The following is a 13,132-nucleotide window of genomic DNA, read 5'->3' as shown; positions in this document are numbered from 1 at the left end:
ACTAATACAAGGTAGAGAGCTCCTGAGGTGTGAGACAGGAAGGTGACCTCTGACCTCCACATACCTGTTCATACACACCTGCACACACACAAACACACTGTACACACACATATGGTGGTGGTGGTGATGATGATGACACTGACGATTAACTCTCATTTTCATCCCTGTCTCCTTCCTTCCCTCTTAGTTCTCAGAAACAGGGTCTCATTATACAAGCTGGCCTCAAACAACCACACCCCGCTCAGTAATTTCTACTTTATTACAAATGCAGTTTGCTAGAAGAGCTGACAATGAAGCGGGGCATGTGGCACACATTTGTAATCCCAGCACTTGCAAGGTGGAGGCAAGAGTTCAAGGTCATCCTTGGCTATATCATGAATTCCAGGCCAGCCTGGGATAAAGGAACCTCAAAAACAAAAAACAACAACAAACTCTCCAGATGCTGGAGAGATGGCTGAGCCATTAAGAACACTGGCTGCTCTTCCAGAGAACCTGGTTTTGGTTTCCAGCACCCACACGGCAGTTTCACATCTTTCTGCAATTCCATTTTCAGGGGATCTGATGCCCTCTTCTGGCCTCCATGGACACGAGGCACACACATGGTACACAGACATACATGCAGACAAAACATCTATATTCATAGATTAAAAATTAAAATTTACTAGAAATAATGAAAAGTGAAAGAAAAGAAAAACAGTAGGAGACAGATTTATTTGAGGAGGAATGTGTGGGCCCTGGTGATGAGGCTGTAGTTTATTCACAGATGAGCTGGTGCACACCTGAGTACTCTGCCATAACTGGGTCATAGTCTTTATATTATAGTTCAGTTTTCTGTTTTATTTGCTTTGAGAGAGGGTCTTGCTATGTAGCCCAGGCTGGACTTGAACTCATAATAGTTCTGTCTCTGTCTCTAGAGCACTGGGGTTTCAAGCCGGAGTCACCTTTTTTTAAAAGCAATGTTAATATCCTGTATGAATCATCCCCTGGGACAGAGAAACTACAAGGACAGAAACGGCATGAACATGCAGAGGTCAACAGATACTATCTGAGTGACAAGGGAGAACAGGGCGCAGTAGAAGAAAACGGAGACATGCAGGGCTAGGCAGGCACACAGGGAGGGAAGCTGGGAAGCCGGGTGACCTTCAAACAGCCGGAGTGACCCTGTCTGGCTGCTAAAGGTCTCCAGTGCCAGCTGGCGTCTGAGCCTTTTAGAAATTCTCAAAATAGAACTTCTTGTTCTGCCTTGTAGCTACCTGCCTGCTCCTCCTCCTCCCTCCCCTCCCCTCTTTTATTTTGATGAAGTTCCTAGGTTGGGTTGCTCCGGCTGGCCTTGAGTTCTTGGGCTCAAGCGACGTTCCTGCCTCAGCCTCCTGAGAAGGTGAAACAGCATCTGCAGCCCATAGGCCCCATTTCCTTCCTCTCTCTTCCCTTCCTCCTCTGAGACTGGGTATCATTAGGTAACCCAGGCTGGCCTGGAACTTGCCATGTAGACCAGGCTGGCAAAAATTCACAGATAACTGCCTGCCTCTGTATCCCAAGCTCTTTTTTTAAAGATCTATTTTTATTTTTATTTATTTATTTATTTATTTATTTATTTATTTATTTATTGTGTGTGTGTGTGTGTGTGTGTGTGTGTGTGTGTGTGAACATATGCCGCATGCATACAGGTGCCTGTGTAGGTCAGAAGAGGGTGTCAGATTCCCTGAAGCTGGAGCTCAGGGTGGTTGTGGGTGCTGGGAATCAAACCCCAAACCCTCTGTCTAGAAGACAGGAAGTACTCTTAACCGATGAACTTTCTCTTAAGCCCCCACTTTCTCTTTTAAAAGACAATTGTCCCAATTTCATTTATGTGTGTATTTATTTTGTGCCTGTATGCATGCAGGGGGATCGATCCCCTTTCACCTTGTGGATTCGGAGGCTAGAACTCAGGCAGTCAGCCTTGGCGGCAAGCATCTTTACCTGCTGAGTCATCTCCCTGGCCCCACTCATTACTCCTAATTTTATGTTTTAGCTGCACATGAATATCGGTATGGGGTGTCGGTGAAATGAGAACATTTCTAAGACAAGCACATATAGCAAGTCCTCCCCCACCTGACCTCCTCCCCGCTCCCCAGTAACCATGCAAGCGAGTAAACTACACCCTCTAGAGAGTTATCTACACACACATCGATATTTGGTGCAATTTACATGACTGTCTTAGTTACGCGTGTCCACACACACACACACACACACACACACACATACACACGTGCCCAAACGGCAACGTTCCACACTTTCCGTGCCCCTAGCTACCAAACGACAATTTACAACAGCGGGGCTTGTAATCCAAGCACTTGGGAGGTGGAGGCAGACGATTAGGAGTTCAAGCCTAGGACTCAGAGTACCAGAAGAGACTGAGGGAGGGGAGAGGAAGGGCAAAGGGGAGTGGAGAGGAGGGAAAGGGAAGGGAGGGGGCGAGGAGCAGGGGAGAAGAAAGGAGACCGAGAAAGAAGAGGGAGAGGCGCCAGAGGTAGCTGGTCCCCACCCCGCGCCCGTGGGAACGGCCCCGCCCGCCTCTGTGACGTCACCCGGAACCCGACGAGGCGGGGCGGCTGGCCGGGGCGGCCGGAGGGTCCTCTTGGGGCGGAGATGAGCGAGGGCAGCGCGGGCGAGCCGGGCCGCAGGTCCAGCCGGCAGCGGGCCGGACACACAGGTAGGACGCGGCGGGACCCAGCGTGCGGGAAGGCGGGGTGGCGGTCCTGGTCCTCCGCAGGGGATCGCTGCGGGGAAAGCGGGGGGCAGCGGACCTGTCCTGCGAGGAGGCTCCCCTCGCCCTGCCTACCGAGCTGGGGAGGCGGTCCTCACTCTCCACACGATGACCCTCGGACCCAGGCCAGCCTCTAGATCACTATGGTATCTGTTCTGTAAAGAGACTGTGACAACCTGCCTGCCTTACTGGCTGCCCTCAAGCCCCCTGCCCCTGGATAGTTCCTTTAGATCCACTTGGAAGCCATTCTGTCTCTGGTCTTTATTGCTGTGTGCATTTTGCCAAGTTGACTTGCCCTCTCTGAGCCTCAGATGGGCTGAGAAACAGTGAAATATTAATAAATGCCCCACACAGCCCTGGTCGTAGACAATAGTCAATGGGAGCAGGGAGATTTTTCTTTTTAATTGTGTTAAACATGTAGTCAGTTATACAGCTTCCTAAGATTTTACAGACATATGTAAAGACACCTCCCAGTAGATATAGTAGATAGAGCTGCCAAGCCCCTCGGGCAAGCTTCCTTGTAGTTTGTATTTATTTTGTCTCTGCCCTGAGCCAGACTTCTCAATGATATCTGTAGGCTGAGTTTCAGTGTGAGATTGTATCTACCAAGGCAAAGCTTAGAGTGTCGCAAGGGTATGGATGCGGGCATTGGGCCCCTTCTCTTTGGATTGTTTTCAACATCAAGTGAAAGACCCCAATCCTGGGACAATGCTCTGGAATCAGAAAAAAATCAGGCGGGGGTCTATGATCGTTTTTGCTCGCTCAGTCTAGCATTGCTGATGTCAACTTCATTTCAGCCCTCAGGTAGCAGTCAGAAGTTGTGGTGTGACTGACCTAGACTCCCCCAGTGAGGGGTGGTGGTGGCGACCTAGACTCCCCCAGTGAGGGGCGGGGGCGTGTCTCCTGGTAGAGTTTCTGGCCTTGCGTGAAGTTCCAGGATTCCATCCCAGCACTGTGAAAGCCAAGTGTCTTTCTGGTTGGCTCCATTATCTTCCTCACACTGTTACAGTGTTGCTACTCTAGACCTCTTGGATCTTCCCAGAGAGTTGCAGGGCCGCTAAGCTACTCTTGGGCCCCTATGGCTGAACCATCTCTCCACGCCCTTGGATATGAACACATTTTTGCTTGTTTTGCAATACTGAGGATTGATCGCAGGGCCTCACACATTCGAGACAAGAGCTTTCCCTCTGAACTATGTTCCCCAGCCTTCTTTTACATTTTAATTTTTTTCCCCCGAGACAACAATCTTACGAAATCCAGGCTGGCTTTGGACTCCTGCCTCTGCCTCCTGATGCTGGAAGCACAGGTGTGCACCACTACCTCTGGTTTTGTTTGTTTTTAAAGTTTGAGACATTGTCTTGCTATGCTGCCCAGGCTGGCCTTCAACTTATCGGACCTGCCTTGGCATCCAGGGATACAGGTTCATACTGCCAGCTCCAGGCAGATGCTGTTTTCTGATCTCCTAATCAAGCTGCATGAAGTGGGGCCTCTTTGCAAAAGGACCCCACAGTGGCATGGTGTGCTGTATATGAGCAACGGTCCTGTGCTGGGCCACAGTGTGTGCAGTTGGGGGAAAATCCTCTGGGAGTCTCTGCCCCCTGAGTCTCTTACAGTAAGGTTGTAATCAAGGGGTCCCTGGTTTTGTAGTTGCCTGTGCTTTTGACTGGGACTAGGGGTCCTTCCCACCATGTCCTGATCATGTGCAGTTACCCAACTTTGCTGGCAGGGGCCTCTCTTCCTCTCTGTCTGGGCCTCCTCAGGGCTGTTTGTGCTTCCCCACAGCATGGCCCCCGTCCTCCCCTGAGCAAATGACTCTAGAAGAGCAGGCTGGAAGCCGTAGTGTCGTGTGTCCATTCTCCAAGTCCACAGTGTGTTTCTGCGGTAACTCTTCGGGCAACTAGGTCTCCTTGCCCAGAGTGCAGGGCGCTGGGTTTGGATGTGAGCACCCAGACGTTGGGAACATGGCTCTTTGGGGCTGTCCTGAGACCAGTGGCAATGCTACGAAATGTTAACTGTTGTTACATTAACCCCTTGTGCCACTGGGGTACTGGAAGGTGGCCTCAGTGGCTCACCAGTGCCTGGCACACTCTGGTGATAGTATTTGCCCGGATGCCCTTCTCCACTGGTTCCTGTTTTCACGCACATCCTCCCATGCCCACCTGATGGTGCTATTCTGTTCTAGCCCCTATCCTTCCACCTTGGGGGCCATGACCTCCCTTATAAGGTACATACATCTCTTCTCTTCCTTCAGGGTCACTTCTTCCCAGAAGTCCTCCTTGACTGCCTTTGCCAGGCTGGACTCTGTCCCCACCATATCCTCTTGAGGCCCCTCCAGCTTCCCCCTGAGGAGGAGGGATTCTTCCTATCCCTGGGTTAATGCTTTTTTTTGTTTTGTTTCAAATAGTTTGTGAGCAGCTCAGGCCTGCTTGGGACTCACTAAGTAGACCAGGCTGGCCTAGAACTCACAGAGATCTGCCCCTCTCGCCTTGCAGATGCTATGATTAAAGGCACAGGCCACCATGCCCAGCTGTGTTACCAGAATTTAAGTGGCCTCTACTTTCTTTCATTTCCTTTGAATGGATTCCTTTAAAACTAGGCAACCCATACTGGGCGGTGGTGGCGCACGCCTTTAATCCCAGCACTTAGGAGGCCGAGGCAGGAGGATCTCTTTGAGTTCGAGGCCAGCCTGGGCTACAGAGTGAGTTTCAGGACAGGCTCCAAAGCTACACAGAGAAACCTTGTCTTGAAAAACCAAAAAAAAAAAAAACCCAAAAAAAAAAACAAAACAAAACAACAAAAAACCCCAAACAAAAACAAAACAAAAAAATCAAAAAAACAAAAACTAGGCAACCCTGAAAGATTGGTCCAACCCCAGACAACGAGAGTTGGGGGAGGACCAGTCACCACCTGTGTTAGAATAAAAATGGGGGCTGGAGAGATGGCTCAGAGGTTAAGAGCACTGGCTGTTCTTCCTGAGGTCCTGAGTTCAATTCCCAGCAACCACATGGTGGCTCACAACCATCTGTAATGAGATCTGGTGCCCTCTTCTGGCCTGCAGACAGAACATATATACATAATAAATAAATTAAAAAAAAAAAAGAATAAAAACGAATTGAACTTTTTGTCCCATTTGGGTCTTGGTGCATCCTTTTTACCAAAGGGATTGTCTTGGCAGGCTACTCTGTCCACACACTGTGTGATCATTTATTCCTAACACTTCCTCTCTCCCCTTCTCCCTCTCTCTTCCCTCCATCTCTCTTCTCAATGGAGGTTTGATCACACATGCTCAGCTGTGGTTCATTAGCATGGAGTGAAGCAGAAGCATGCACCCTCCTGCCCTTCCAGTGAGAACCCACTCTTTATGTCCCCTCCCCCCGTGTGAACCCACTCTGCATATCTTCATCCCCAGTGAGAACCCACTCTCCATGCCCCATCTCCAGTGTGAACCCACTCTTCATGCTCCCTTTCCCCCAGTGTGAACCCACTCTTCATGCTCCCTTCCCCCCAGTGTGAACCCACTCTGTATGTCCCCAACACTAACGAGAACCCACTCTGCTATTCAGGAAGAATAAGGAGAAAGCTCTTTAATGATAGCTCACATCCTGCTCTGGCTGATGCCCAAGGAGGAGCTGGCAAGGAGGAGAAGAAGGTTTTATTAACTTTCACACTTTAGGCTTATATATTCCACATACACTCTCAGCCTTAAATCGCTTTCACTTCAGCCCTGGCCACACTTGGAACAATTAAAACAGAGACCAGAGACTGTAAGTTGGGCCACTTGGATGGATGGGAGATTTACATGGCAGAGATTTACCAGGATTACTTCTTAACAACCAGTGCTGTTCTGTTCAAATGTTTGTTACCCAGGTCCATTTTACCCACCTGGCAGAACTGTGCTTCTCCTGGTAAGAGCTCAGGACACTTAACTGCAGACCAGGACTTCATGATGGTTGCAAACCTGCTCTGCCCTTAGGGTCACGTTCTTTGCCACAACCCTGAACTTCAATTGTGGCACAAATTTTTTGTTCCTGCCATTTTTAGCAAGCCTAGTTAGTGTACTACTTATCTCCATCATATTGGAGGCAGTGCTCCTTCAGCTAAATTCTGTAGTGAGATGTCTTTCTGTACGCTGTGAATGTATGTGTTGCTCCCATTGGCTAATAAATAAAGCAGCTTTGGCCTATGGCAAGGCATCTTAGAGGCAGGCGGGAAATCCAAGCAGAGATACAGAGAGAAGGGTGGAGTCAGGGAGATGCTAGACCACAGTCCAAGGAGCAACATGTAGGTAACACAGGTAAAGCCACGGAACATGTGGCAATACATAGATTAACGGAAATGAGTTAAATATTAGAGCTAGCTAGCAAGAAGCTTGATCCATAGGCCATACAGTTTGTAATTAATATTAAGCCTCTGAGTGATTATTTTATAAGCGGCTATGGGACCACAGGGCCAGTTGGGACCAGAGAAACTTCCAGCTACAAAATTCCACTTTGTATAATTTGTATTTCCTAAGCAAGTTAATTAATAAATCCTTTATAGCATCAGTTTTACTACTTAAAAAGTTTCTTTTGCCTCAGGAGAATGGTCTGACTGGTTCTGACTGGTTCCAGCACATTTCTGTCACCCCCACAGAGACTCCACCCCTATTCAGCAATCCCTTCCTCAGCCTCATGCAACCAGCCTGCTCCTACCTCTCTCTGTCTGTGAATCTCCTATCTAGACACTGATATGAGTGCTTAGTGGCTTCCTCACAGCATATCAGAATCCATCCATGGTCACATGAAACAGTGCTTCATCCCTTTTCATGGGTGACTAATACTCCATTGTCAGTGGGTCACATTTTGTGTGTGCACACATCCACTCATGGACATCCAGGCTGACTTAGTCCTTGGGTCCCGTGAATAGGGTTGCTCAGCCCACATGTGCACAGCGTTGTTGTTGTTGTTGTTGTTGTTGGAAACCTTGCCCTCTCCTTTTCTTCCTTTCTCCGCTGAATGTCAGACAAGGTCCTACAGTGTAGCCTGGAATAGCCTTGAACCCACCATCCTCCTGCCTCTGCCACTCAGTGCTGGCATCTTAGGTGTGTACTATGCCTAGCTACATCAAAGTCTGTTATACTCTTGAAGACCCAAAGATCTAGGGTGACCTTTCCATTTTGCTGCTTAGGTGGGAAAGCCACATGGGATCCCCCCTGGAGCACTGGGAGGCACATCAAAGCTGTGTGTGAGCTGTGCTAATAGGCCAGGTTGGGCACCCAGCTTCTCGGGGATCACCAGGCAGCTTCCCTCTTGAGATTCCTATCAGCACCTGTCAAACACAGGAGAAGTCCTTCCAGCCTCCTAGGCTGGGGAGATTAAAGTCACTGTCTTGGAGACAAAGGATTCCAGTTTTTATGACTGGCCTTGGGCAAGAGAAGTTGTGTGTGTGTGTCTAGCCTAGTAGCTGGGACATGAGATTCTGAGCCGAGATACTTTGAGATATTGTCCCGGAGCCCCGACAGCACTACAGGTATTTTTGCTTGGTCTTTGTAACACTGACAGCATGAGGTTTGTGACTGGGCATCAGGCATTTGCATGGACTTCTCTTCTCCTTGAGTCAAGTCTACTACATCACAACCAACATGAAAACAAACAGCCATTGACTGATGTGTTTATATCTTCCCCAACTGCCGAGCCCATTCATCCTGTGAGAGACCCACCACTCTTCTGGGTGTCTGAGGAGGGTGGGATGTTCTGGACCAGGCTGCAGATTCCATGAGTCAGGGTTCTCGTGGGGACTGGTTCTCGTGAGCTATTTTTGCCCCTCTGTCTGGAGGAGCCCAGCTCTGCCCAGCAACAGGCGACCCAGATTAGAGGTGGCTGTCTTTGTTTTTTCAGGAAGTGAAAACTTTGGAGGGATAAAAGGGGGAAATGTCTTTGGAGGGGTGTGACTTGGTTGCAAGCTGGCTGCTCTCTCCCAAGGAGAATCGTTTGGGTCTGGGACCACCCAGTCAAACTGGGCTGTGCACTTGGGGCTCTCTCCCAGAAGGAGGGAGGTGGGCCAGCTCTAGTGAGGCCTTTGGACTGACTCCTGGAGAGCCAGCCTGTGAGAAGCCACAGAGGTCCAGGTCAAGGGAGTAAGCGGTGGACGGAAAGATGGGAAGACAATCCAAGGGAACCTAATTGCTGGGAAAGAAATTACACAAAGGCTGGGGGTGAGGGGCGGTACTGGAGTGGGGGTGGGGAGTGTGGGGGTGGGGCGGAGCGGTACTGGAGTGGGGGTGAGGAGTGTGGGGGTGGGGTGGTACTGGAGTGGGGGTGGGGAACGTGGGGGGCGGGACGGTACTGGAGTGGGGGTGGGGAACGTGGGGGGGCGGGACGGTACTGGAGTGGGGGTGCATGGAAGTACTAGAGTAGGAGTAGGGGTGCAGGGGGAGGTGGCAGTACCAGCCCAAATGTGGAGTGACTCTGATACGACTCTGAGCTGAGGCAGGGAGATATAAAGAGGAGTGTTTGGGGGGCCTTTGTTGGCAACCCAAGTGAGAGGAGCTTTGACTGAGAGGGACCTGAGGGGGCAGAGGGCAGGAAGGCTAGTTAGGAAATAGAGAGGGGTAGGCACAGGACGGGGAGGCAGGAGGGTCAGGAGTTCAAGGTCATTCTCAGCTATATAGTAGGTTTGATGCTAGCCTGGGCTACATGAAAGCCTGGGCTACATGAAACCTCCTCTTCAAAAGGCACAACCGGGGCTGCTGAGGTGGCTAGTGAGCAAAGACGCTTCTCAGCCCAGCCTGGTGACCTGGGTTTATCTCTGGGGTCCACGTGGTGGAAGGAGAGGACTCCTAAAGTTGTCTACTGAGCCCCACGGTGGTCTTCTTACCTCTGTATGCATTTGCTCCGGTCCACCAGCCTGCACAACAGGTAAATGTAATTTAGAAACCAAACTTAAACAAAATAGGGCAAGAGCCAAGCAAGGCACAGTGGCTAGTCCGCAGGAGGCAGAGGAATGGGGGAGTGAGTGCCTAGTCAGCAGGAGGCAGAGGAATGGGGGAGTGCTAAGGCATGGAGGCCATCCTTGGCTGCATGGTGAGGTTCTGGGTCATCTCAAACCAAGAGAGAAAGAGGGACAGTGGAAGAGAGGAAGGGAGGACCAAGGAACATGAGAAAGGGCCCTCCCTCACCATGCACCCCTCCCCCACCACACACCCTCCTGGTTCTGATTTCTGTCCCTTGATGGCTGACAGCCAGGTCTACAGCACTGCCCTTCCCTTTCTGAGAAGCACCATGTACAGTGTTGTTAGAACTCTGGCTCCTTGGGTGGGGGCTGGAGAGACGGCTCAGCTCAGCAGTTAACAGCACTGGCTGCCCTCCTGGAGGTTGTGGGTTCAGTTCCCAGCACCCACATGGCAACTCACAACTGTTTGTAACTCCAGTTCCAGGGGATCTGACATCCTCACACAGACATACATGCAGGCAAAACACTAATGCACATAAAGCAAAAATAAATGACAGATATGAACTCTGGCTACTAAATGGGGTCTTAAGTCCAGCATCCTGTGACCCGAGGAAGAGCAAGGGCCCCTTAGTTGTCTTGTGTTTAATCTGTACCAGCATTCCCTTCCCCCATGGCAAGCTGCGTCTCTCTGGGGACACAGCTCTGTGATTAAGTCTCCAGGCCAGCATGGGCTTCCTCTAAATCTAAACTTACAGATGGAATAGCTTGGAAGCCTGTGAATTGTATGCCCTGTGACTGCTGAGGCAGCTGGGGCAAGCCTCTCCTACCTGCACTGGACTCTCTTCAAGTTTGTCTTTCTTTGTAAACTTTGTAACTTTGCCTCACTCTTGACTACTTTTGAGTCTTCTCTTGGTGTCCATCAAGATCCCGCTGCCCCTGGACTTGAGGTCACCGAGGCTCTAAGGGACCTGCTCCCTGGCTGTCCAGTGAGCAATGTGAGGGGGTTAGTATGTGTGAAGAGGCCTCTGGTAGAGCTCAGAGGAGCATGGATGGTTCAGGTCAGGCAAGCCGGAGCCTGTTTGTGTGGACTCTGCGTTTGCCTATGGAGTCTGAGCATACTTTCCCAAGTTCTATTAGGAGCTCAGTGAAGTGTTTTTATTGTCCACTTGACACAACCTGAATCACCTGGGGAGAAGAAACCTCAGCTGAGGGACTGTGCATATCAGATCGGCCTGTGGCTGTGTCTGTGAGAGATTGTCTGAACTGATGATTGATATAGAAGGCCCGGGATGCCGTCCTGAGGAAGGTGCATCTGGACTAGATAAGACCCACCTGGCTATATGAGAAAGAACATGAGCTAGAGAGGAAGCCAGTAAGCAGTGTTCTTCCATGGTCTCTGTTCCTGGTTCCTCCCTCGGTGATGGGCTTGACACCTGGAGGTGTAAGCTAAACCAACCCTTTCCTACTCAAGTAGCTCATGGCCGTGGCATTTACCACAGCAACAGAAAGCAAACCAGGACAGGATGATTTGCTTTTTCTCTGTGGAAACTGAGGCTCAGTGAAATTGCTTGACAAGCCACCTGTGGTGCCTTGGCTGTGGCTTATCCCCGAGGATCTGTGTGTGGGAGGCTTGGTCCCCAGGGTGCTGGTACTGGAAAGTGATGGAGCTAGATGTGGTGGCCTGCACCTGTAATCCTAGCAGTTGGGAGATGGAGCCTGGAGGATTGGAGTTCAAGGCCAACCTCTGCTACATATTGACTTTGAGACCAGCTGGGGTTACATGAGATCTTGTATTGAACACCCAGGGATGGGGTGGGGGAAGAGATGGAACTTAATGCGGGGGCGTCTGCAAAAGATACTGTGGATCCCCAGGCTCCTCTCTGACTTCCAGTGACTTCTGCTAGGCAGTGCTGTAGCCTGCCTGCCTCCAGGAGCGGTCCCTGGGTCCTCACCAGAGCTGAGCCTGTCAGGTACCATGAACTGCCAGAACTGTGTGTGAAATCCACCTGCTTATGACACACCAGCTGCTTTGGGTACTTTGTGACAAATTAGTGATGAAAACCAGACCAGCACACCACAGCCACCTAGGAGCAGAGAAATTCCGAAGGCCACATATCTATCATGTGTCTATCTGAGGGATGTTTGTTGAATACCTGTGAGGTGCCAGGCCACTGCCATGGTGGATGTGTGGCATGAACATGTCCTGCTGAGGTTTCCTCTCACGGCTGAAGCTTTGGCTCAGGCTCACTCATGGGCAGAGTTCCTCTCTTAGCTGCAGAGGACTGTGCACGAGAAGCCCCTGTGTGATCCCGCCATTGTGAGACTCACGGGGACCCAGTATAAGAGTTTTTCAGAATCGTGTGTGCTTGTGCTCCCCGGAGGCTACTGTCGTTGCTCCTAGGAACACTGGAAATTACTTCTATTATTTATTTATTATTTGTGTGTGCACGTATGCACGAGTGTTCACATGCATGTGGCGGTCAGAAGAAAACCTCAGGTGATGTTTCTCAGGTGCATCCTTCTTTATTTTTCTTACCCAGGTCTCTCACTGGCCTGGAACTCATCCGAGTGACAGAGCAGGCAGGCTAGGCTGGCTCCGGGGTCCGCCTGCCTCCGCCCTCCCAATGCTGGGTTATAAACACTGCCACTGTGCTCGGTTTTGTCATGTGGGGCCTGGGGTTGCACTCAGTTCCCTGTGCTTGCCAGGCAAGCACTTTACCTACAGAGCCATATCCCCAGCCCCATTTGTTTACACTTATTTGAAAAAGGGCCTCACCCAGACTGGCTTCAGACTCTCCAGCCTCCTGCCTCAGCCTCTTGCTTTAGACTTTTTTAAAGTAGTCTCGGTAGAGAAAAGACTGTCCACTAAGGCCTAGCCTGGCCCCTACCAAGAAGACATCTCCCGTGCACATTCAGAATTATCTCACACACTAAGCTTTATCAATGAATAGTAAGTCTCGGCTTCCACGTGTCTCAGCACATCAGCTGCCACCCATTTTTGTGAATAAGCCTTTGTTAGAACACAGCTGTGACTTTCACTTGGGGATCTTTTCTGCTGTGTGGGCAGCAGAGACTTGGGGCACGTGGTTTTCTGTCTAGCTTTTGTCTAAACACTTTACATATGAGAGCCAGCTGAGGTACAGGATTGTCGAGACACACGCTAGCCCACAACAGGGAGGAGGAGGAGCTGGGGTGCAGCACCAGGCAGGTGGCCAGGGAGGCAGGGCCCTGTCCTACAGGCCTTGCCAAGTCAGGCCCACTGACTCACAGGAACTGGCCCACAGCCAGCACACCCCACTTTCATCTGGCTCAACAACTAGGTGATCCAGGCACTTCACTCAGGGGTAGCTCTGATTAACAAGTTAGTCACCTACCCCTAAGGGCTGTTTGCTCATCTGGTTGTAAAATGTGGGGTCCAGCCCAGCCAGACCCCTGACCTGACTCTGATGTGACTCA

General features: G+C 50.6%; 1 protein-coding gene across 2 annotated transcripts in view; it reads left to right on the top strand.

The window, feature by feature from the left end:
* Positions 1 to 2,508: 2,508 nt before the first annotated feature.
* Tmc7 (transmembrane channel like 7) overlaps positions 2,509 to 13,132 on the top strand; it is a 52,839-nt gene continuing 42,215 nt past the window's right edge. The window contains exon 1 of one of the 2 annotated variants that reach the window (XM_036168611.1): positions 2,509 to 2,692. In XM_036168611.1, the coding sequence (XP_036024504.1) occupies positions 2,629 to 2,692 (64 nt within the window). In that variant the 5' untranslated portion in view covers positions 2,509 to 2,628. Of the gene's footprint in view, positions 2,693 to 9,468; positions 9,643 to 13,132 lie in introns of those variants that run through there. The other variant, XM_036168620.1, reaches the window with a different exon arrangement.

The sequence above is a fragment of the Onychomys torridus genome, chromosome 1 (assembly GCF_903995425.1).
Source record: "Onychomys torridus chromosome 1, mOncTor1.1, whole genome shotgun sequence".
Classification (NCBI taxonomy): domain Eukaryota; kingdom Metazoa; phylum Chordata; class Mammalia; order Rodentia; family Cricetidae; genus Onychomys; species Onychomys torridus.
This window is presented reverse-complemented; position numbering and strand designations above follow the sequence as displayed.